The 21,772-nt window shown below is 43.4% G+C and overlaps 1 protein-coding gene across 1 annotated transcript in view; it reads right to left on the bottom strand.

The window, feature by feature from the left end:
• Positions 1-827: 827 nt before the first annotated feature.
• The window catches only part of RNF144B (ring finger protein 144B), a 123,166-nt gene continuing 102,221 nt past the window's right edge, over positions 828-21,772 (bottom strand). The window contains exons 4-7 of the mRNA XM_029590746.1: positions 14,104-14,308; positions 11,119-11,263; positions 6,834-6,923; positions 828-2,110 (exon numbers count right to left, since the gene is read on the bottom strand). Coding sequence (XP_029446606.1) covers positions 1,970-2,110; positions 6,834-6,923; positions 11,119-11,263; positions 14,104-14,308 — 581 coding nt within the window. The 3' untranslated portion in view covers positions 828-1,969. The remainder of the gene's footprint in view (positions 2,111-6,833; positions 6,924-11,118; positions 11,264-14,103; positions 14,309-21,772) is intronic.

The raw sequence follows: 21,772 nt of genomic DNA, 5'->3' as shown, positions 1-21,772 counted from the left end.
GTCATATTGACTGATCACATTACTTTTTTTGTCAACTACCAACAGTTTCCATTCCCATCCCCCCAACCATCACCTCAGTTGGAACCTTGGTAACATCAATAGATAAGAGGGCAGCCAGCCAATAGGAATACATATTCATTCCTAACTGACCTTTACTGACCTGGAAAGTGTCAATAATTTGTATCATTTTCTGTTAGTGTTCCTGAGTTTCCATTTCCATTTCCCATCCCCCCAACCATCACCTCAGTGGGAACCTGGTTAACATCAATAGATAAGAGGGCAGCCAGCCAATAGGAACACATATTCATTCCTAACTGACCTTTACTGACCTGGAAAGTGTCAATTTGTATCATTTTCTGTTAGTGCGCACTAACTCGAGTTAGTGCGCACTAACTGGGAGTTAGTGCGCACTCCCGGGGGTGTTGTGATCTTCCTGCACACAGTGCCCTATTCCTGATACCCGGGGTGTTGTGATCTTCTTGCACACATCCCGGTATCAGGGACAGGGCACTGCATGCAGGAAGATCACAACACCCCTGGTATTAGGGATAGGGCACTGCGTGCAGGAAGATCACAACACTCCTGGTATTAATATGGATAGGGCACTGCATGCAGGAAGATCACACCCCTGGTATCAGGGATAGGGCACTGTGTGCAGGAATCATGTTAGTGCGCACTAACTCCCGTTAGTGCGCACTAACACGATTTAACGATTTTTAACGATAAATCGTTAGAATTTCTATTGTATTTTGTTCTATAACGATTTAAGACGATATTAACATTATCGGACGATAATTTTAATCGTTGAAAAACGATTCACATCCCTACATCATAGTCATTTTTCAGTTCTCATGCACGTCTGGTCTTACCCCATAATGCCAATGAGTCAACTCCATTTCCCTTTATACTTCCACTAACAGGAATTTAGAAAACCTGTCAGTGGGAACACAAAAAGGGAAGGAAGTGGTTTATAAAAACCAGGAAATTCAAATAATTTTCTTTTGAATGTAAAAAGAAGTGTTCCCTTAGTCTGGGGGGGGAACAGGGAGGGTTCATTTTCGACAGAAAGAAGGCTCTTTTAGGTTATAGGCCACACACTTAAATCTGTTCTTTACTGCCTAGCAGTTTCACCAGCTGGGCCATTTCTGTAATTGATACCTGGGTCAAAATTCTTTGAAGAAAACAATCAACTCAACATACATGAGGAACTAAAATGGAATGCAAACAATTTAAATAAAAATGAAACGATTTTATAGGCCCTTTGCAAAAAATGTATTACAATTATTTATTCTTTGATTTTAAATAAGATTTCATTTTTATAAGCGCAATAACATTCTTTAAGAGAATATAGACACACTGCGACATTTATCAGGTAGCTGAAAGGCACAATTGCACATAAAGTTAAGTACCAAATGTTGAAGGTTTTCTTGTGTATATGGAATGTGATGTGGTATCAATGAAATTCAAGATCTTTTACACATCTTCAATATTTCCATTAACATATCATTTTTCTTGAAAAAACATTACAGCACAAGTTGGTACAAGATATGTGGCATTAAATTCCATGATAAAGCCTAATTAGACATTGTACCTAGTCACTGACACACCAACGTGGACACATTTGCAGTAGCAAACACAAGTAGTGAAGGTGCCGATTTTAAGATGGTAGAGTTCCATCCATTGGACTATCCCCTCAAGCTGCAACTGTTCATATATTAGTGCATTCATTTTCAATATGTATGTGCAAGAGAAACAGATCCTTTAAGATGTCACTATAAGCCAAAAAAAAGGAGGGGTGAAGGAGGCTGTGCCTTCGTAGGCATTGTAGACCCATGGTGAGCAGACTTGTAGTGTGGAATAAATAGGCACTTGTCCCAAACAACGGAGAGGAAAATTATTTTGGTATGTTTGGCACCAAAACCAATTATTTGTGCTTCCTCATGGCAGATACACAACTACAAGCAGAGTCTTAACTTGCTGGTGGCTCATGTTTTTTCTTTTTCCCCCGGCAAGATTTGCAAATGCAGCAGATAATGCAAGGTGAAGCCAGGAGTAACAGAGGTGAGGTAACAAGTGCAATGACACCCAATCCTACAAGAATTCCTACAACCTACAAAGAAAAAAAAAAAAGAAAACATGCATTTAACAAGCAAGCAAAGGAATTCTCTTCTTTTAATAAGTGTGCCTACACATCTCTTGACATAATGTAGCTTGATCAAAAATTACAATATAATATTAATTGTTGAATGACAATGCAATGAGAGTTAACTGTTCATATCAATATATCTACCTGTGAAGGAATTCATTTTCCAAACGTTGCTGTAGTGCCTGAAATCTTAAAGGTGAATTTTAAGACCTGAGCGCAGGAGCACATGTGTGTGTGTGTTAGCTGGCTCGTGCATATAGTCGTTGCAATTTTATAACATACGCGCGTATACGCGCCCCTGTTACAAAATCAATTATATGTGTGTACATGTACGCAAGATTTTACATTGACGCACACATGCGTGCAAATGCCGCCTCGATCACATAAGTGGGAGGATTTTAGTAGATACTTGCATTGACGCAATTACTTGTTTCCCCAGTTTGCCTCAGTAAAGGAGAGGACTTCCTAATCCCCTCCCAGCTCCCTTGCCTCCCTTTTACCCTATTAGCCCCGACCCTTCAAACCCCGCTGACTAGCCTAATTTTTTTGTTCCGGTGACTTACATGCCATTCATAACAGAAATAAAGTTATGAGGACAGGGACCCCGGCATGCGCTGGTGTACGTAAATACGCACTCGTTTCATTCATATTTCCTGGAACGCCCATGCCTCGCCAAGCCCACACCACGCCCCTTTTATGAAAAAAATGTTTTACTTGCGTATCGGGAGATATGTGCATACCTGGGCGCCTCTTAAAATTGCATGGCATGCTCTGGGCTGACACACTGGCGTACCTCCCAGCTTTTCTGCACGTAGGGCTTTTAAAATTCACCCGTTATTCTATAACTTCATCACAACAATTGTTATCAAAATGTATGGTTGGTGGGCCAGAAAATCCTGATTTCTGAAAGCAACTTTCCTACCCTATGTAACTGCTTCTACTCATCCCACAGGAATTATTTGCTGTCTTCTAGTTCTCACAAACTGAAAAACACAATTTTATAATTGTAAAAGTGGCTGCTGCTTTAAAGAACTTGCAACAAACTCTGCAGCTCCTGATGAAGATATAAAAAGCTCTTTAGGCAGTCAAATGGGCTGCAGACTGCAACATAGAGGGGGCCAATAAGTTACAGATTGCAATCTGATTGGATGTTATACCCCATAATTGTATCTCAGTAGAAGGCAGTGAAATTTATTAACAGAGATAAATAAGACTCGATAAAACCTGTAGAAATTAAAAACTATGATTTTTTTTATTTTACATTTCTTAGTTCTGATAAAGAGAAAGAGGTCCAAGAAGGGGTAATAAATTGGATACAAAATTAAATTTTAGGTTGGGGCAATAACAAAGTCTAAAGGCAGATACTTAAATAAATAGAGAGGGTAATTTTCAAAGAGTCTTTTGAGGGTAAAACAATGCTTTATTTGAAGAAACGGCTTTTTGAAAATTTCCCAGCCAACATACCCTTAATTTTAAGCACACTGGGGAGGGGCAATCTGGGGGTGTGAATTCTAGGCGTGGTTTGCCTTTATGAGTCTAATTTTCCTACACTTCCATTGTGCATGTAAATGTCCCCGAAACCATCCCCCGCAGAAAGCAGTAGTTGTGGGTAGTTTTCATGGCATAATTTTCAAAGCTGACTGAAGTGTGTAAATTAGCATTGAAAATTGGTGTAATTTAGGAATATAATACCCTGTAAATTTATGCTGGCTGTTATAAACTTACCTCCTAAGAGTCATTTTTCAGAGTCATTGCCATGGGTAAAACAGTACTTTACCCAGGGAAATGGCCTTTATAAAACTACCTACCTGAAATGCTAATAAACTTACTCGTGTATGTTTTGTATGTGCATAAGATTACTTGGACTTAGCAGAGGCATTTGAGGACAGAGTTGGGGACAGGTTTCAACTTACATGCATTCTTTTGGATTTTCAAAAGTATGCACTGAAATTTGCTCAAGTTTCCTGAGCACAAATTAGCAGATGTAATCATGTGCAGGTAGTTTAGTGAGATCATTTTCAAAGCAAACGTGTAAATTTGATATGAAAACTGATATAACTTATACATGAATTTCATGACTCTCTCATGCAGACTGAAAGCAAGAGGATGCATAGATCAGTCCTGGAGCTATGGTATTAAAATATGGAGGGTCAGTCCACTCAGCCAATAAACTTGCAAGTTGTAATTTAGAAATCTGATTATATATGTGTGAAAGAATTGTATAAGCTATACCTTTGAAAAACAACTTGAAAGGCATTTGGATTACTGAAGGTCTGCCTATATACTATAAAATTTCTCTACTGTGTCTCTCTGGGAAAAATGGAAAAATGCTAAGTACATCATACTCCAACAGGTGAATTTTTAAAGGAGTTATGCAAGTTAATGTAACATACTATCATAGCAATTTTCAAATGCCATATACCCACATTAAATGCACTTATTGACAGTTCAATGGCATATATTGTAGCAATTTTCAGAACACATGCACAGGTAAATTGCATTTACTTGTGTAAAACCCAGTTTAGGTAGAATACAATTAAAAGTTGTACATGGGACTGTGCAAATCTACTACTGTATTTTATAATCTGTGCATATATGATATGTACAGGTTATAAAATATGCACAAATATGTGCTCAAACATGCGTGCCCATGTAAAAACTGCGCACCGCACAAGTTCAGTGTTATCTGGATAATTACTAGTGGCACTTACCGAGATAAGTTCTGATTTATCTAGCTAAGTAGTGGCACAGGAACTACTTAGCTGGATAAGTCTGAAATGCGTTACTTGTCCGGCTAAGTAGCGCTTTTCAGATCTATCCGATTAACTAAGATAGCCAGATAAGTCTGAAAAAGCGCTACTCAGCCAGATAAGTCTTAAAACCTATAAAGTGAATTTTAAAAGCCCGGTGTTTGCCAAAACTAGAAGATATGTGAATATTATCAGGGCAGCTTGCGCTGAACGAATTTTAAAAGGTGTCCGGGTATGTGCGTATCTCCTGCTACGCACACAAATGAAAAGTTCTGAAAAGGGGGCAGAAGTGTAGTCTGGGCAGATTTCAACTTCAAATCTGCACGTAAATACTTACAAGCATAGGCATGCACCGGGGTCCCCAGCTGTGCAGCTTTACTTCTGCTATGGAAGACGTTTAAGTAATAAAATGAAGAAAAATAGATCGGCAGGATTTTAAAGGTATGGGTTATCAGGGGAAATGGGAGGCTATGAAACTAGGGTGGTTTAGAAGTCCTATCTCTTACCTGGGTGAACTGCGAACAAACTGGGAAAACTGGAAATGGCGTTGGCGTGCATCTACTAAAATCCCCCCCACTTATGTGGTAGAAGCAACATTGGTGTGCATAGGCACACGCCTACTTAAAATTGTGTGCATATGTGCATGCCTTCTATTTTATAACATGACACATATACGTGCATATATTATAAAATGGCCACGTCCCTGGACACAAGCCAACAAACACACGCACATGTGTGCCCGCGTGCCTGTTTAAAAGATATCATCCTTGGATCAAGCTATCTGACTTAGCCAGATAATTGGCATTTTCAGACTTATATGGCTAAGTAGTGTTTTTTTAGATGCCTTTGCCGCTACTTAGCCAGATAAATCAGAACTTATCCGAATAACTCCAAACTTGTCCGGATGAGTAGTGCAGAGATGCTATTTAGCCAGATAAGTGTGTGTAAATAATATACATGTGTATCTTTATTTCAAATTTTAAGGGGATACGTGAATAGATTTTGCACACGTAATTTAATTGGCTTTTAGAAGAGTAAATCGGGAGATTTTCTAACATGCACCTGGCAATGAAATTACCAATTTTACCAATTAGACTACCAGTTCGCCCAGTCCATCTGCAGGTCATCAAGAGCCTCCTGGCTCTTTAGCCTGAAGTCCTTCCATTTCACATAAACCCCTCCACCATCAGTATTTCACTTTTAAGACATTTATGATCACTTATTCCAGATACAGAGAGGTGTAAATATTTGCAAGTAAACTGCCATATTTACATGCGTAAGTTGCTTATAAAATAGCAGCTTACTCACGTAAATGTTGGCCTTGCCTCAGAACACCCCTGGACTGCCCTTTTGCTATACATGTAAATTTACTTGTGGACCCTGATTTAAGGAGTGTATGTTGAGTTTTCTAAAACACATGTAACTTAATTTTCATTTGCACAACTTTTTGAAAATTAACCTTTAAGCATGTAAATGCTTTTTGAAAATCAGGCCCATAGTGAGGCCACCCCATATTATTGGTCATGTTGGAGCTAAGGAAGAAGTACTATATTTCCAAAAATATGCAAAAAACACTAGCAATGTGCTTCATAATCCTAGCTTTTATATAACAATATACATGCCCAAAACATGCTTACAAAAATAAGGTCTTGTACAAGATGGAACATTCATCTGATTGCCTTTATCACACCCTTCAGCTAAAAGACTTTTACTGTACTTATGTCAATGTTACATATTTAGGGAGGAAGATATTTCTAGCATTATCTTACAAGAGATTAGTGAGCATAATTATTAATTTATTAAAACATTTATATACCGCATTATTTAAAATTCTAAGCGATTCATAATAAAAACAATTCAGATAGAAACAAATATACAAAACACCTTTACTTTGGATACTATTTCTCCCTTTTTTGTTTGCTGGGTTTTTAGCATACCTGTGTTCTGTTCCACATAACTGAGGCACGGGAATGCCCCAGCTTGTTCCTACATGGACCTTTATCATAATGTCGTAGAAATATGTCATTCTAAAACAGACAAGAGAGAATGCATTCAATCCAGATGCTGTGAAATATAATTTTGCTAGGTATGCAGAAATACATGCTGCATTTAAAAATGTACTTTTCTCCCTTGTGCTTTAAAAGCATAATACAGAATAATTATTGCTCAGTTATAATCAGAACTCATGTTTTCTCCTTTGGACAGATGAATGCCTATGCTGGGAGTAGAACCTGTGAACCATAGGTTTCTAAAGATGTAACTGGCAGGGACCTGAGACAGCACAACTCTTTCTGGTCAGATCTCCTAATAGGTTTGTAGGTACTAAAAATCATCATATCTTTCCTATGGGTCACCTTATCAACCAATCACAAGCAAAATGTAGATATAGAGTATTTGAACTATTTGTAAATACCTGAAAAGACAGTATGAAGCTGAACTGGATAAATTATGAATCAAACTGCAGCAATTTTTCCAAAGCCCATTTACTCATGTAAAACCTCTTGAAAACTCAAGAAAAATTTCAAAGGAGTATAGGGAACAAACAGGAGGCTCTGGGTGAGGGAGACCCTCAGGAATACTGGGGCACCTAGTGCATGGAAGGAAGAAATGTTTTAAATGGTTAGCACCTATAATAATAATGTATTGCCACTTAGTAGTATTTCTTTATAATTGAGCATTGGGTTATTTGATGTAACGTGTTTGGGGGAAAAATATGTGCCTTTTCCTCTAAACTTTGGTTTTATTTTTTTTAATTGGACCCCAAGTTTGAAGCAGGAGATATAAAAGAGTGGGATTTGGCAGGTTTTTGCTGTTTCCTCTCCTGCCCTTGGCCAAACAGAGCGGGGATTAGGGACCTCCAGCTATGTACTCTGCTGAAATTCCTAGCCTGCAGGCCGGGAGGCCATGGGATCCTCCAAAAGGAGTGGGACTCTACAGGGGTTCTCTCCCTCAAAGGGAGAGGCTCGAGGCCATGAAGACGAGGAATGAAGTGTGGCCCTTTTCAAGATGGACCTGGAGCAGAGAAATACTAGGGTTGCTGTGGAGAGGCAAGGAGTGGGTTTATTCCCAACCCCAGGGAAAATACCATGCAGCAAATAAGAGGCATATAGGAGTGGGGTAAGCTCACCAATCAAGAATTTCTCTTCAATGTTCTTGATGTGTGGGGTCCGGGGAACCTAGCACAATGGCAAGTAGAAATTTCCTCTTTCCCAGAGGAGCTTATTAGAATGGTGGCATTGAGGTGGCCGTTGGTTGGGTGTGGGAAATGGGGTTTCTTCCTCCTCTTGAGGAATGAAGTGCAATAAGGAAAGAATCTGAGTTCGAGAATGGGGGTGAGACTGTGTGATGAAGTACTCCAGAGTCTGGGGAAACCTGCACTGGAAGATGATAATGTGGATGTGTTAAGGAAACGGGTCTAAGACCATGTGAGTTGTGGGGAAAGGCTACGGAATACAGGATGTATCAATAATTGTGGTGCCCAATGAATGAGGATTTTGATATCGGTATGTTTAAATAACCTAGTCCCCCCCTTAGGGCTGAGGGAGAGAAAAGGCAGTGGAGATTATACTAGGTTGACCCTGATGGTCAGCTGTAATTGTAAGATTGGCTGTCATGGAAGCCTATGAGTTTTTGTCTTGTGCAGTATTTATTTGATACAACTTGCTCAGTCATGCACATAGTTTAACTGGCTGGATATCTCCAGAAAACAATAAAGTTGCTGTATTTTTAAATTTGATACATTGTGTCAGTTTTCATCATTTTACAAGCCCTTTTACTTATAGATGGGGTCAGGGATCATGGAGGGGAATGAGTGGGTTATCCTCCCTGTCCTGGCAGAACAAGTGCAATTGGAGGTGTTGTATCACAGGATGCTACCAGAAGGTCCACACCACTTCACCATCTGCATGGCCATTTGAAGAATTCACAAAATAAATTTGGAAGGGGCAACCCCCATTTAAAGGGCAGTCTTCTTCCATCATTCTAGATACCCAAGGGCTGAGCTACAGGAGTTATGTGTGTAAAAATAGCAATTTTCAAAAACCCATTTACACACATAAAACCAGATTTTTATGTGCGAAAATCATTTTGAAAATTACCTCAGTTATGAAGTTCTTTATTTATTTATTTACTGATTTTATATACTGTCATTCGGTGTAACCATCACAATGGTTTACAACAGCAATAAAATTACAATAAAATAACTAAAATCATATTTATATAAAATAAAATATTAAGATAAAAAATATTAAGATAAAAAACATATCTTAATATCAGTTCAAATAAGTATAAAATACAATCAGATTATACTTGAGAGCCTACAAGCGAGGAAGAATAATTGTTGGTAAAATGAGTAATTTCAAAAATAAAATGAAATGGATCTTAAGAATATCATAAAAGCAGAGAACAAGACAAACCTAGCAGGATGGGACATATGAGTGTCTCAATGGGAATCATTAAAAGCCTTCATAAAAAGCCAGGTTTTGACCTCTTTTTTGAATATTTTTAAATTTGGCTGTAGGCGTGTTTTAGTGGGTAGCGAGTTCCATATTTTTGGCCTTGCAAGAGAAATTGCGCATTCTCTGCACTGCTAAATGCCACTTTTTGGTTATCAAGGAGATTTTTCTTTTTTTTAGATTTTTATATTCTGCCTTTTGGCACATTCAGGTACTGTAGATATACCCATGTAAGTATATACTCAATGAAAAGATCTGCCTCTGGCTATTCCCTGAAAATGTATTACTCTGGCCAAAAAGAAGTTAAAGAGAAGTTTAATCTCTGAGCTCTGATCTTCAGTCTGGATCTTGGTTGGGAAGGACCAAGATACTCTTGAGATGTATGTCTACCCTACTTGTGCACCAGCATACTGTCTAACTTCCCAGTCACCTAATTTTGCAATCTGTTTAACTCAGCTTTACTTTGCTTTAATCTCAACATTTTTTAATAAATATATTCCTGAAATTTAAGAAAACCTTTAATGACAGATGAGAAAGATGAACATGACTGTAATTCTGTTTAGGGCTCCACCAGAATCCCTTTAAACAAGACATATGTCGGCCCTAAGACTAATACCATTTTGACATCATACTTGGTGTGGGTCTCTCAGCTGGCCAGTGCCATTTCTAAAGAGATGTCAGAAGGACATGAGTGACTAGGAATTGCTCCTAACCCTTTTTTCTGGAAGATCTCCAGGGCTGGGGAGGTCTCTGGTCTCAGCTGATTTGTGGTTTGTGGGAGGGAAGGTTGGAGGGGTCTAGGGAGTCCCTGGCAGGGCTCAGCTCAGCCCAGTCAGGTAGACCCAGACCCTGGCTTATTGGTGGCAGGTGGGGGTCATCAGAGGAACTTTGGGAGGTCCCATTTTGGTGATATTTTTAATGTTCATTTTGGATTGACAAATGAAATGAACTGAACATTAAAACAAATCAAAATACAAATGACTCCCCCCCCCCCCCCAATAGGCACAGAATAGGAAAAATAACTTTTTGAATAAGGCCCCATAAATATTAAGAAATCGATAAATAATTTTCTTTGATACATCCCTGACAAACTGATTATCAAAGTGTTAAAATCTTTGATGGGTTTTATCTCACAGGACCAAAGCCTAACTCAGAGGTGGCAAGTGATCCATTTCTGGAAGGATGCACTTGGCCACTCCTGGTCTTTGAACATACATCTGAATGCATTGCGGTATTTGTAGTATCTGTAGTCCTGTTCCTTCCATTTCAAGACGGCACTAGAGATACCAAACATGAACAGGAGGAGTGGTGTCAGAAAAGTCAACCCGAGCCCCAAAGCCTCCCTCCAGAAGCTGATTCCGTTAACAGCTCTGCTCCTCAAGGTAAGGATCCTGCCAGCCTTGGTGAAAATAAGGTAGGTCTTAGAGCACCGAGTATGCCAGCCAGACTGAGGAAAGCAAACATGCATTCTTTCTCCTTTCCACAACGTTTTCTAATTCCAGAATGTTTACTATGGGAGATTGCGAACAAGGCAAAATGCAGCTTAATTTTCCTCAGCCAAATTGGTCCTACCTCAGTCAACACCAGAGATACCATAGTTTGACTAGTGCCTCAAATAAGCTCACTGCAACGTGAAAGACATTGAGAGAAAAAATGTATATACAACACCAGGACAGCTTTTGATTTTTCTCTTTTCGAGTAACATTTCACAGGTGGGCACTTTAGCTAGCCCTGCCCTAGCTCTTTTATCTCATGAAAAATTACTTACATCGAGGTTGTGGAGACAGTACCAGCAAAAGGTGTGCTTGCAATTCTTACACATCATTTGAGCGCAGCCTTCATTTCGTTCAATATAGATCCGGCAAACTGGACACTGTTTAATAGGAGCCTCTGGATCAGGATTAACAGGAACTCTATAATGGGATAAAAAAAAAGTGACGCAACCATAATGACTTGGTCTGCTTTAATCAAGCATTAGGGAAAGAAAACACTGCTGCAATCGATTCTTTTATATCTTCAAGACGGAGTGTCCCATCTCTACTAAATCACCTGACACTATTGGCCCATGAGTCAAGGTTTTCCAATACTGACTGCTAATGCAAAATATATTACTGCTCAACTGTAATGGCAGAAAATCCCAACCATAGAAGCCAGGGAGCTCAATAATGCAATCTAGGGAAAATGAGCGCTGGAGAGTATTCTGTCTTAAGCAGAAATGATTTGGTATGGGAAATGGCTTCAAAATGCATCTGCACTACTGTATGCATATAGTCTACCATCATACCTTGGAGCGTACTGTGCATCAGTGAGAGGAAGTATCAGCTAAGGCACTATTAGCCTTTTCTCTGTCTACATGGAGAAGGGAAACTAACAGAGTAACCAAATACTTCCATCAGTTCTGAGGTTCTGCTGCCTTCACATAACTACAAAAGCCTTGCACCAAGGAGACTACTATGAGGTAAGTTTATTATAAATTTATGTTGATTTCTATCTGGAGGAGAGACCAAAATATCCTTAAAAATTAATTTTAAAAGCCCTATGCGCGTCAAAGCCGGGAGATATGCGAGCATCTCAGGCTGGTGCGCGCTGAATAGATTTTAAGAACTGTTTGAGTACACACATAACTCCCAGTTCGCGCACAAATGGGAAAGGCAAAAAAAGGGACGGGGCGTGGGTGGTCTAGGTATGTAACATGAAATGTGTGCAGAAGTAGTTATGTGCACAAGCGCCCACTGGAGGTCCCCTACCGCGTAACATTACTTCTGCTATGAATGGCATGTAAGTAATGAAACAGAGTTAAGGGTAAAACGGAAGCATATTAACCAGTGGGGTTAGGACATCCTATCCCTTACCTGGGTGAACTGGGAATGGACTGGGGAAGCTGGTAATTGCTTCGGCACGCATACCTTAAAAAATCCCCCTACTTACGCGGTAAGGTTGGCATTTGAGCGCACATGCGCGCATCCATAAGAAATTGCACACACACGTTTGTGCATACAGCTGATTTTATATCCTACACGCGTATGTTATAAAATGACCTTGTCTCTGGGCACGAGCCATCATGTGCGTGTACATGTACGCCCGCGTGACTGCTTGAAAGTTACCATCTCCAGATTCATTCTCTGTGGGCTGGTATATTTTGGATAACTCATTAAAAACATTATTTTTAAAAAGTAATAAAATTAATGTAGAAGTAACTGTGTAAGCCACCCATATCCACCCAATTAAAAATTGTAAGCACAATATTAATGCTAATTGTGATTAAAACAAGAATGTACAGCCTTTGGCATACAAACCTGCAGTTTCCCTAGTACTGGGTAAAACGTCCAACTTTTGAGGTACTTCCAACTTCCCAACACTGTTCTAGCTCACGGTATGCTCATCCTAGTGTAGCCCCTGCTAGTTTGCCCTATTTTTCAGCCCTCTTAGGGTTTTGCACTTTTGGGGTCCTTGCCCTACCTTTTTGCGAGATGAGTCTCACAAGTATAATTTTTCCTTGGAGCATGTGCACAAGGTCAATCTGCTCCCAAGGCAGTCTGATCAGATTGGTGTGGTCTTTATGCATCCCTGGCAGATTGAATTAAAGGGGTCTGTTCTTCTGCTACAGAAGATGGACCAAGAGGCAGAGGAAAGGAGTGAGTTTGAGAGGAATCTTAAGGCAATTGGACTTTTGGAGATTTTTGAAGAAAAGAGTTTTGCTGTTGAAACCCTGAGACCCAGATCCTGAAAGACTGGCAAACTCCTGATCTTGAAGGGCTGGGTTTCTGGTTTTCACCTTTGCTCTCAGTAAAAAGCAAAAGATGAGGATTTGGGGGGGATAAAACTGAAAAGAAGCTGTTGAATAGTTTTGAGACTAGTTTTTACTGTAAGGTCAATTTTTCCTTGCTGTGAATATTGAAGGTTGGCTGTTTTAACCCATGGCCAGTGAACGGTGGGTAAAGCTTTTAATTTTTTAAAAGGCCGTTTGGAGGAATATTTTGAGACAACTATGTTTGGAAGATCTGGGGGGTTTTTTTGTCCTCCTTGGTTTATGATTGTTAATAAGGACAATCATCACATTCTCTATGGGGAAAGGTTAGTGAAGACTGAGTCAACTGGAAGAAGGAGAGTGGCTAATCAGTGCACAATGGACAAAGAGACCATTGCTTTCCTGGTTATTATTTTTGTTTTGCTCTTTATGATTTTTGTAATATTTTCTTGGATCATTCATTTTAAGTTAAAGTACGGATTTATTCAGTTGAACACCACCATTGGACTCCGTATTTCATTTAATAATGCCTTTGACCTCTGCTACTACCAGCCATTGTAAGTACTCTGTGTGTGTGTGTGTGTGTGTGTGTGTGTGTGTGTGTGTGTGTGTGTAATTTGGTCTGAGTTGTGATAGCCCACCACTGCACCAGAGTCCCTGAAGGTGTAAACCTCCTCCACGTCAGCATTCCAGGAGCTAAAAGATAAGTCTGAGAGCGTGAGTGGCGCAGAAAGGAAGAGAAAGCCCTGAGAATTGTGTAGCACCTCAAATTTAGCCCACAAGGACTCTAGGGGTCCCACTACACGAGCCCACCTAATAACATATTAAAACCTATTTGCCTAACTTAATCACTACTTTCCAAAAGAGCCCAACTACAATAATATTCAGATAGTGTGAGAAAAGCAAAAGTAGAAAAAAATCTCAAATGTGTACTGTCTGTAAGGAAAAGCAAACAATTTTGCTAACATATTCTGACACTTTGTGACGTCATTGATTTCCCCTTACCCGCTCTCCGTTGTAGCTACTATGGGTTCGTTTTCCTGGCAGGAGCTTTCTGGATGCCAAGCAGACTTGCAAGATGAGCAGAATTTTATATGGCATGCCTGGCAGTCTACTGATACAGGTTTCCCTGAGTCATTCTGTTCAATATGGCACACTGTCTGGCAGGCAGCTACAGGACACCAAGTTCTCTGTGGATCCAAATGGACTTCTGAAATAAATGATTTAACACATTAAACAGTTGCATAAGTCAATCTCCCTTCCATACTTTTTAGACAAATTAGAACTGCATGGTCCAGGAAAACTTTTGTGATACAAATAAACATGTGAGGGCTTATCTTTGTTTTTAAATTTAAAAAGCATAAAAATCCCTATTCTGCCTCTAATAAGAGGATTGTCCCATTTTATGTAGGGGAATAGAAGTAATAGTTTTGTTGCCTTTAATTCTCCCAAATGGGAGACTGCAATGAAGGAGACCCAGACTATAAAAACCAAGAGCCACCATTTTGTAGTGTGGATATTTAGTTAGCCCTTTCAGGAGGAAGGATGTCTCTTGGCTTTGGTTATGTTCCTGGGAAAAGGACCCTTGGGCTTCTTGGGACGAAACCTGAGTATGGATTAGAGTAAAGGGTGCCTTTTCCCCCTCTTTAAGAGAAGTCATTTTTGCCTTGTTGAGTTAATGTAAAGGACTATTTATCCACCCTTCCTGCCTCCTTTTTCTTTTCCTTTTCCCAAGAACTGTATTTTTGCCATCTGACCGAGTGCCCTAGGATCCAGGGACTCAGAGAAGTAAACATCTTACAGGAGTTTGGAGTCTCTCACCCAAAAAGATTGATAGGACTACTGGAAGTCCTGTAAGAGAATAAATCTCTCTTCATTCCTGGGAAGGAGTAGAAGAATTTAGATTATAAAAAGGATCAGCAGCACCCATCTGGTGTTAACCATTATAATATTATCTGGGTATTGAAGTGAGGGAGTGAGGAAGTACCAGCAAGGAGCAAGGACAACAGCAACAACAGCTAAGAAGTAACTTCAGAAACAAATGGTCCAAGGTATGAGATGTAGGACTTTATTTTAGTGCATCTTAATTGGGAGTCATCCCCCTATCTATCAGATTTGGGAGAAAAGCTTTAAAAGCTATACCAGTACTGTGACAGGATTGGGAATAATAGATGAACTTAAATTCAACACCAGAATACAATTGAATTTCACTCTAAAGTCTCGGATGTACTGGAAATTCTAAGAACATACATGGACTGTAATGGACTTGTAAATGAAAACTTTCATCAATTGTCCTTTATTAATCAGTAAAGTTAAATTGGAAACCACTTTAAGAACCCAGTGTGGTTATTACTGCTGTATACAAAAGACTATAATGGATGTAATATGAACTTGACAATGCTTGGGGCCTTGGAGATATTTCACACACATATACTCCTCCCCCACAACAGGGACTTCTGGACCAAGAGGGGGTTAATGTTAGCAAGGAGAGTTTGAATCATGAAAAACCCCAAATTAAAGGTGACCCTGGGACTCTTTTGGGAGGTCCTTAGCCCAGGGGTTACATATAAGAGGTATTATTCTGCTTGTCAGAACTGAAGCTTCTTACTAATACTCTTTTTCGCTGCACTTCTAAGTGTTACATTTTGGTAAGAACTTGCACTGGAAGCAGCAGCAATGATGGGTTAAAAGTTCTCCTATGGGGTGACAAAAATTTATGAAAACGATATCTCCGGATTGTTTTGGTGGCGGTGGATGCATGGAACGGCCCTCCCAATGGAAATGGTGGAAACAAAAAACATTATCAGAATTCAGGAAAGCATGAGATTAGCACAGAAGATCCGCAGCTGTGAAGAAGCAACGAGATGAGCTGGGGGCCCATGGCACTGCACCAGGATGAGCTGGGGGCCCATAGCACTGGCGCCAGGAATGCAACTGGCAGATTAGTTGGGCCTTCTGGGGTCTTTATCTGCCATCATATTCTCTTGTGAGACTGCGCTTTGACATCCAGCTCATCTTGAATTTATTCATTTAAGACACTTTTTTATACGTCCAGTGCAGTGTATTTTCTGTTGCCAATGTCAAACAAAAAAAAATAAATAAACACGATGAAATGATGCCAACTGGTTATTTAATGACAGCAGCTAGAAGGTACAACAATTCTTGAGCTTTGTATTCTATTTTCATTTTATAGTAACTAAATAAGTAAATGGTTAAGCAGCCTGCACTAGGTGGGGAGGAGACAAGTAGGGACTGACTAGGCTGAGTTCTGATAGACAGAAATAAAACAGAGAAACCCTGGCAGATGAAGCAGAAAGGGCAGGGCTTTGGAAAGTGATGTGCTAGACTTGGGAGCAGAGGGAGGAGATTGATCCAGGCTGCAATGTATTGTTGAAATCCGGAAGTGGATCCTTGGGCCGACCCCTGCTGGGAAGTGGTCGGGAGGCAGACACGCACAGCCGTAGATGAACCTTCGCCTGGAAACCCGTGACGCCCCCAGAGGAGCTGTGAACGCCCGGGTCGCTAGGACTTAGGTGGCTTCACCCTGGAAGTCCGAGGTCCCCCCAGGAGGAGCCCGTAGGGACCCGGACCGCTGGGACTTAGGCAAGGACTGGCGTGGAAGGCCCGGACCGGAACTGGAACAGGCGTGAAGGCAGGAGAGAGAGACGCACCGTGAACAAGGCAGGCAGCTGGAGTCTGGAGCGAGAAAACAATCCGTGGTCAAGGCAGGCAGCAGGAATCAGAAGCGAGGAAACAATCCGTGGTCAAGGCAGGCAGCAGGAATCAGAAGCGAGAAGACAATCCGGGATCAAAGCAAGCAACAGGAAACTGGAAACTGGAAACTGGAATGCTGAGACTGACAAGCAGAAACAGGGGCACCTGGAGCAGCAACTAATCCACCGAAGTGAACTCGTTGCAAGGCAAAGTAGGAAGGAGTGAAGGCGACTTAAATTCCCCGCAGGTGCTGACGTCAGAGAGGGGGCAGTTCAGCACATCCGGGTGCTGGACCGTCAAAAGCCGGCCCCTCGCGCGCGCGCGCGCGCGCGTTCCCCTTCGGGGGCGGAGCCATCTCCCGAGCTTGGCAGCGTCCTCCACGAGGGAGGATCACTGCCATGCGGCCAGGCCGGCCCTGGCTCCCGCGGCTTGCGGCAGACCCCCGGACCCAGCTGAGGAGGTAGGAGCCCGGTCGCTGACGCGGCGACCGCGGCGATAATAGTACCCCCCTTCTTACGCCCCCTCCGCAGAGGCCCTGGCTTTCCGGGATTGTCCATATGAAATTGGTGTAGCAGTGACTTGTCCAAGATGTTCCGAGCCGGCTCCCAAGAATTCTCCTCTGGACCACAACCCTCCCAAGCCAAGAGGTATTCCCAACGACGGCCGTGGAAGCGGGTATCCAGGACTTCCCGTACTCGGTAAGTAGGATCCTCAGAGGAAGAAGATAGTGCATCCGTAGTTGGACGATGGAACCGTGAGAGTATCACAGGCTTCAGCAGGGAAACGTGGAACACGTTATGTATGCGGAGAGAAGAGGGAAGGCGAAGCCGGTAAGAAACTAGTCCAATACGTTCTGCTATTTGAAAGGGACCGCAGTACCTAGGTGCCAACTTACGAGTTCGGTTAGGCAACTGGAGGTTTCTGGTACTCAACCATACCTTGGTGCCAGGTAGAAACACTGGGGCTGGCCGTCGGTGGCGATTGGCACTCCGTTGGGATTTCTCCGAGGCTGTGACAAGTCTCTGTTGAATTATTCTCCATTGCTGATGGAACTGGCGGGCAACAGTCTGAGCGGCTGGCGAAGGAACAGAGATAGGAACAGGTACAGGAGGTCTCGGATGGTGACCAAATACTATCTGGAAGGGGGTTTGTCCAGTAGCTGCATGAGTATGATTGTTGTAGGCGAACTCGGCCCAAGGTAGCAGGGAAACCCAGTTAGTCCCTCTCTCGGAGATGAAACTTCGAAGGAAAGTTTTTAGCGACCGGTTCATGCGTTCAGTTTGTCCATTACTCTGCGGATGGAACGCTGTGGACAAATTCAGTTGCACCCCAAACTTTTTGCAAAGAGCACGCCAGAAATGGGCAGTAAACTGTGGCCCTCTGTCCGATACAATACTCTGCGGGAGACCATGGGGCCGAAAGATGTGCTGTGTGAATAGTAGCGCTAGCTCTGGTGCTGAAGGTAATTTAGGCAGAGGAACGAGATGAATCATTTTTGAGAAGCGGTCCACGGTAACCCATATTACCGAGTTACCCTCAGATACCGGCAAATCCACAACAAAATCCGTGGCGATATGGGACCACGGCTCCGTGGGTATGGGCAGTGGTTGCAGAAGACCCCAGGGTCGGCCATTGAGAGGTTTCCGTCTTGCACAGACCGGGCAGGAATCTACATATAACCGTACATCTTGTCGTATCTTGGGCCACCAATAGTAGCGATTTAGTAGATCGAGAGTCCTCTCTCTTCCGGCGTGACCTCCGGAGAGGGAGTCGTGAGCCCAGACGAGAACTTTTTTGCGATCTCTGCGGGCCACCACTACTCGCCCAAGAGCAGATACAGTGATACTGGCTACCTGGATCCTGGCAGGATCGATGATATGCTGTGGAACCTCTTCTTTTTCTTCCTTTACTTCGCAACGGGACAAGGCATCCGCCCGAACGTTCTTTGAGGCTGGACGATATTTCAAAACGAAATCAAAGCGATTAAAAAAAAGCGACCAACGCGCTTGCCTGGGATTTAGGCGTTGGGCTTGATTCAGGAACTCTAAATTTTTGTGATCCGTGTAAATGGTCACCGGATGAAGAGACCCTTCCAGCCATTGTCTCCATTCTTCCAGCGCCAATTTAATTGCTAGTAATTCCTTGTCCCCTATCCCGTAGTTGCCCTCAGCTGGAGAGAACTTCTTGGAAAAGTAGGAGCAGGGTAGGAGATGACCGGCACTAGAGTTCTGAGACAGGACTGCCCCTACGGCCATACTAGAGGCGTCCACCTCAACGAAGAAAGGCCGAGTCGGGTCTGGATGTCGTAAACAGGTGTCCTGGAGAAATGCCTCTTTTAAATCTTCAAAGGCTCTACAAGCCTCTTGAGGCCATACTCGAAGGTCCGCGCCCTTTCTGGTTAGAGCGGTTAGGGGCGCCACCAATCGGGAATACTGAGGAATGAAGTGTCGGTAGAAGTTTGCGAATCCTAGGAAACGTTGTAGAGCCTTTAGACCCACCGGCCGGGGCCATTTCCTGATGGCGGACACTTTGCTGGGATCCATACGGAATCCAGTCGCAGAGACAATATACCCTAAAAAGGGCAAGGCCTCTTGTTCAAAGAGACATTTCTCAAACTTTGCGTATAACTGATGATCCCGCAAGATCTGGAGGACTTGCCTAACGTGTTGCCGGTGGGAGATCAGATCAGGAGAGTGAATGAGGACGTCGTCTAAATACACGATTACGCATGAGTGCAGTAAATCCCGAAGAACCTCATTCATTAAGTGTTGAAACACGGCGGGAGCATTACACAAGCCGAATGGCATCACAAGGTATTCATAATGCCCGTCCCGGGTATTGAACGCCGTCTTCCATTCATCCCCGGGACGGATACGGACCAAATTGTACGCCCCTCGGAGATCCAGCTTCGTGAAAACTCGGGCTCCTTGAAGTCTGTCTAATAACTCAGGAATTAAAGGAAGTGGGTAGCGATTCTTCCTCGTAATGGCATTGAGTCCGCGGTAATCTATACACGGCCTCAAGGTACCATCCTTCTTGGCAACAAAAAAGAAACCCGCCCCTGCGGGAGACTTTGAAGGCCGGATGAACCCCTTCGCAAGATTTTCGGCAATATAATCTGACATAGCTCGAGTCTCAGGCTGAGACAAGGGGTATACTCTTCCACGAGGAGGGGTGGAGCCTGGAAGCAGGTCGATAGCGCAATCGAAAGGTCGATGCTGTGGTAACAGTTCTGCTTTCTCTTTGGAAAACACATCTGCGAAGTCTGCATATGGAGACGGTAATAAGAGTCCGGTATTTGCCAGCAGAATCTGTTGTCCCTTCGTAGGTTGAATGCAAGAGTGGAAACATTTGGAGCTCCATCGGGTGATCTGGAAATCCTTCCAGCGGATCTCAGGCGAATGTTGCTGAAGCCAGGGTAAGCCAAGAACCACCGGGTGTACCGATCTTTCCAGAATCAAAAATGAAATCTTCTCGGTATGAAACAAGCCAGTCTGAAGAATAAGTGGTGTGGTAACCGTGGAAATACGACCAGACAGGGGTGTGCCCTGAATCGAAGTAACCCTTAAGGGGGGTTCTCGAAGCTGTGTGGCGAGTTGAAGCTGTTGTACCAATTCCTTTGTAATAAAGTTCCCTCCAGCCCCGGAGTCGATGAGGGCCTGGGTCTGAAAAGAACCACCGGGATATCTCAAGGTCACTGGTACAGTACATTGAGGAGCTGCATGGAGACAGCCTAGGGAGCACTCCTCTCGAACCCCTAGGCGCGGGTGTTTTCCGCCCGTTCCTTGCATTGTGCAAGGAAATGACCTTTACCGCCACAGTACAGGCACAGCCTCAGGTCGCGACGACGCTGCCTCTCCTCGGGTGACAAAGAAGACCTCCCAAGTTGCATGGGCTCCTCCGTGGGAGTGTCAGTCGGAGCGTTGGGGCCCCGAGACCCCGAGTTCGCTGACCTGGAGGGCACAGAAGAGAATGAGGGCAATCGTCGGGAAGGACGCCCCTCCTTAGCTCTTTGTTGAAGCCGACGGTCAATGCGTCCTGCCAAGTCGATGAGGCCTTTAAGGTCCTCCGGCAGGTCGCGGGCCGCTAACTCGTCCTTGATCCGGGCTGCCAGACCCTCCAGGAACACGCCTCGGAGAGCATCATCTTGCCAGCCTACTTCTAGGGCGAGCGTGCGAAACTCCAAAGCATAATCTGCAAGAGGCCGCGAGCCCTGCCGGAGCTGGAGCAGTTCAGAGGTCGCAGAGGTCAGGCGTGCAGGTTCATCGAAGGCTGCCTTGAAATCCTCCACAAATCGATTTAAATTACTCAATGCTGGATCATTCTTCTCCCACATGGGAGATGCCCAATTCAATGCCCGCCCATCCAGGAGCGAAAAGATATAGGCCACTTTGACGCCATCCGATGGGAACTGATTGGGCAGGAGAGCAAAACGCACGAAACATTGGTTTAAAAAACCGCGGCAAGCCTTGGCATCTCCGGAATATCTGGACAGAGCCGGAAGCTGCGTGGGCGAATGGAGTGTTACCACTGGAACTGGTGCGGGTACAGGTACCGAAACCGGAGCCTGAGGTTCGGCGTCCAGGCGCATAGCCAAACGTTCCACGGTGGCGGCCAGGGAGTCTAACACTTGCTGTTGCTGGACCAGACGCTGAGCCAGACCCGGGATGGCCTGTAAGCCGGCGAGGTCTGCCGGATCCATGGCCTTGCAAACTGTTGAAATCCGGAAGTGGATCCTTGGGCCGACCCCTGCTGGGAAGTGGTCGGGAGGCAGACACGCACAGCCGTAGATGAACCTTCGCCTGGAAACCCGTGACGCCCCCAGAGGAGCTGTGAACGCCCGGGTCGCTAGGACTTAGGTGGCTTCACCCTGGAAGTCCGAGGTCCCCCCAGGAGGAGCCCGTAGGGACCCGGACCGCTGGGACTTAGGCGAGGACTGGCGTGGAAGGCCCGGACCGGA

Source organism: Rhinatrema bivittatum, chromosome 2 (genome assembly GCF_901001135.1).
Source record: "Rhinatrema bivittatum chromosome 2, aRhiBiv1.1, whole genome shotgun sequence".
NCBI classification, from domain to species: Eukaryota; Metazoa; Chordata; class Amphibia; order Gymnophiona; family Rhinatrematidae; genus Rhinatrema; species Rhinatrema bivittatum.
The sequence above is the reverse complement of the archived record's forward strand: the minus strand, read 5'-3'. Positions and strand labels throughout refer to the sequence as shown.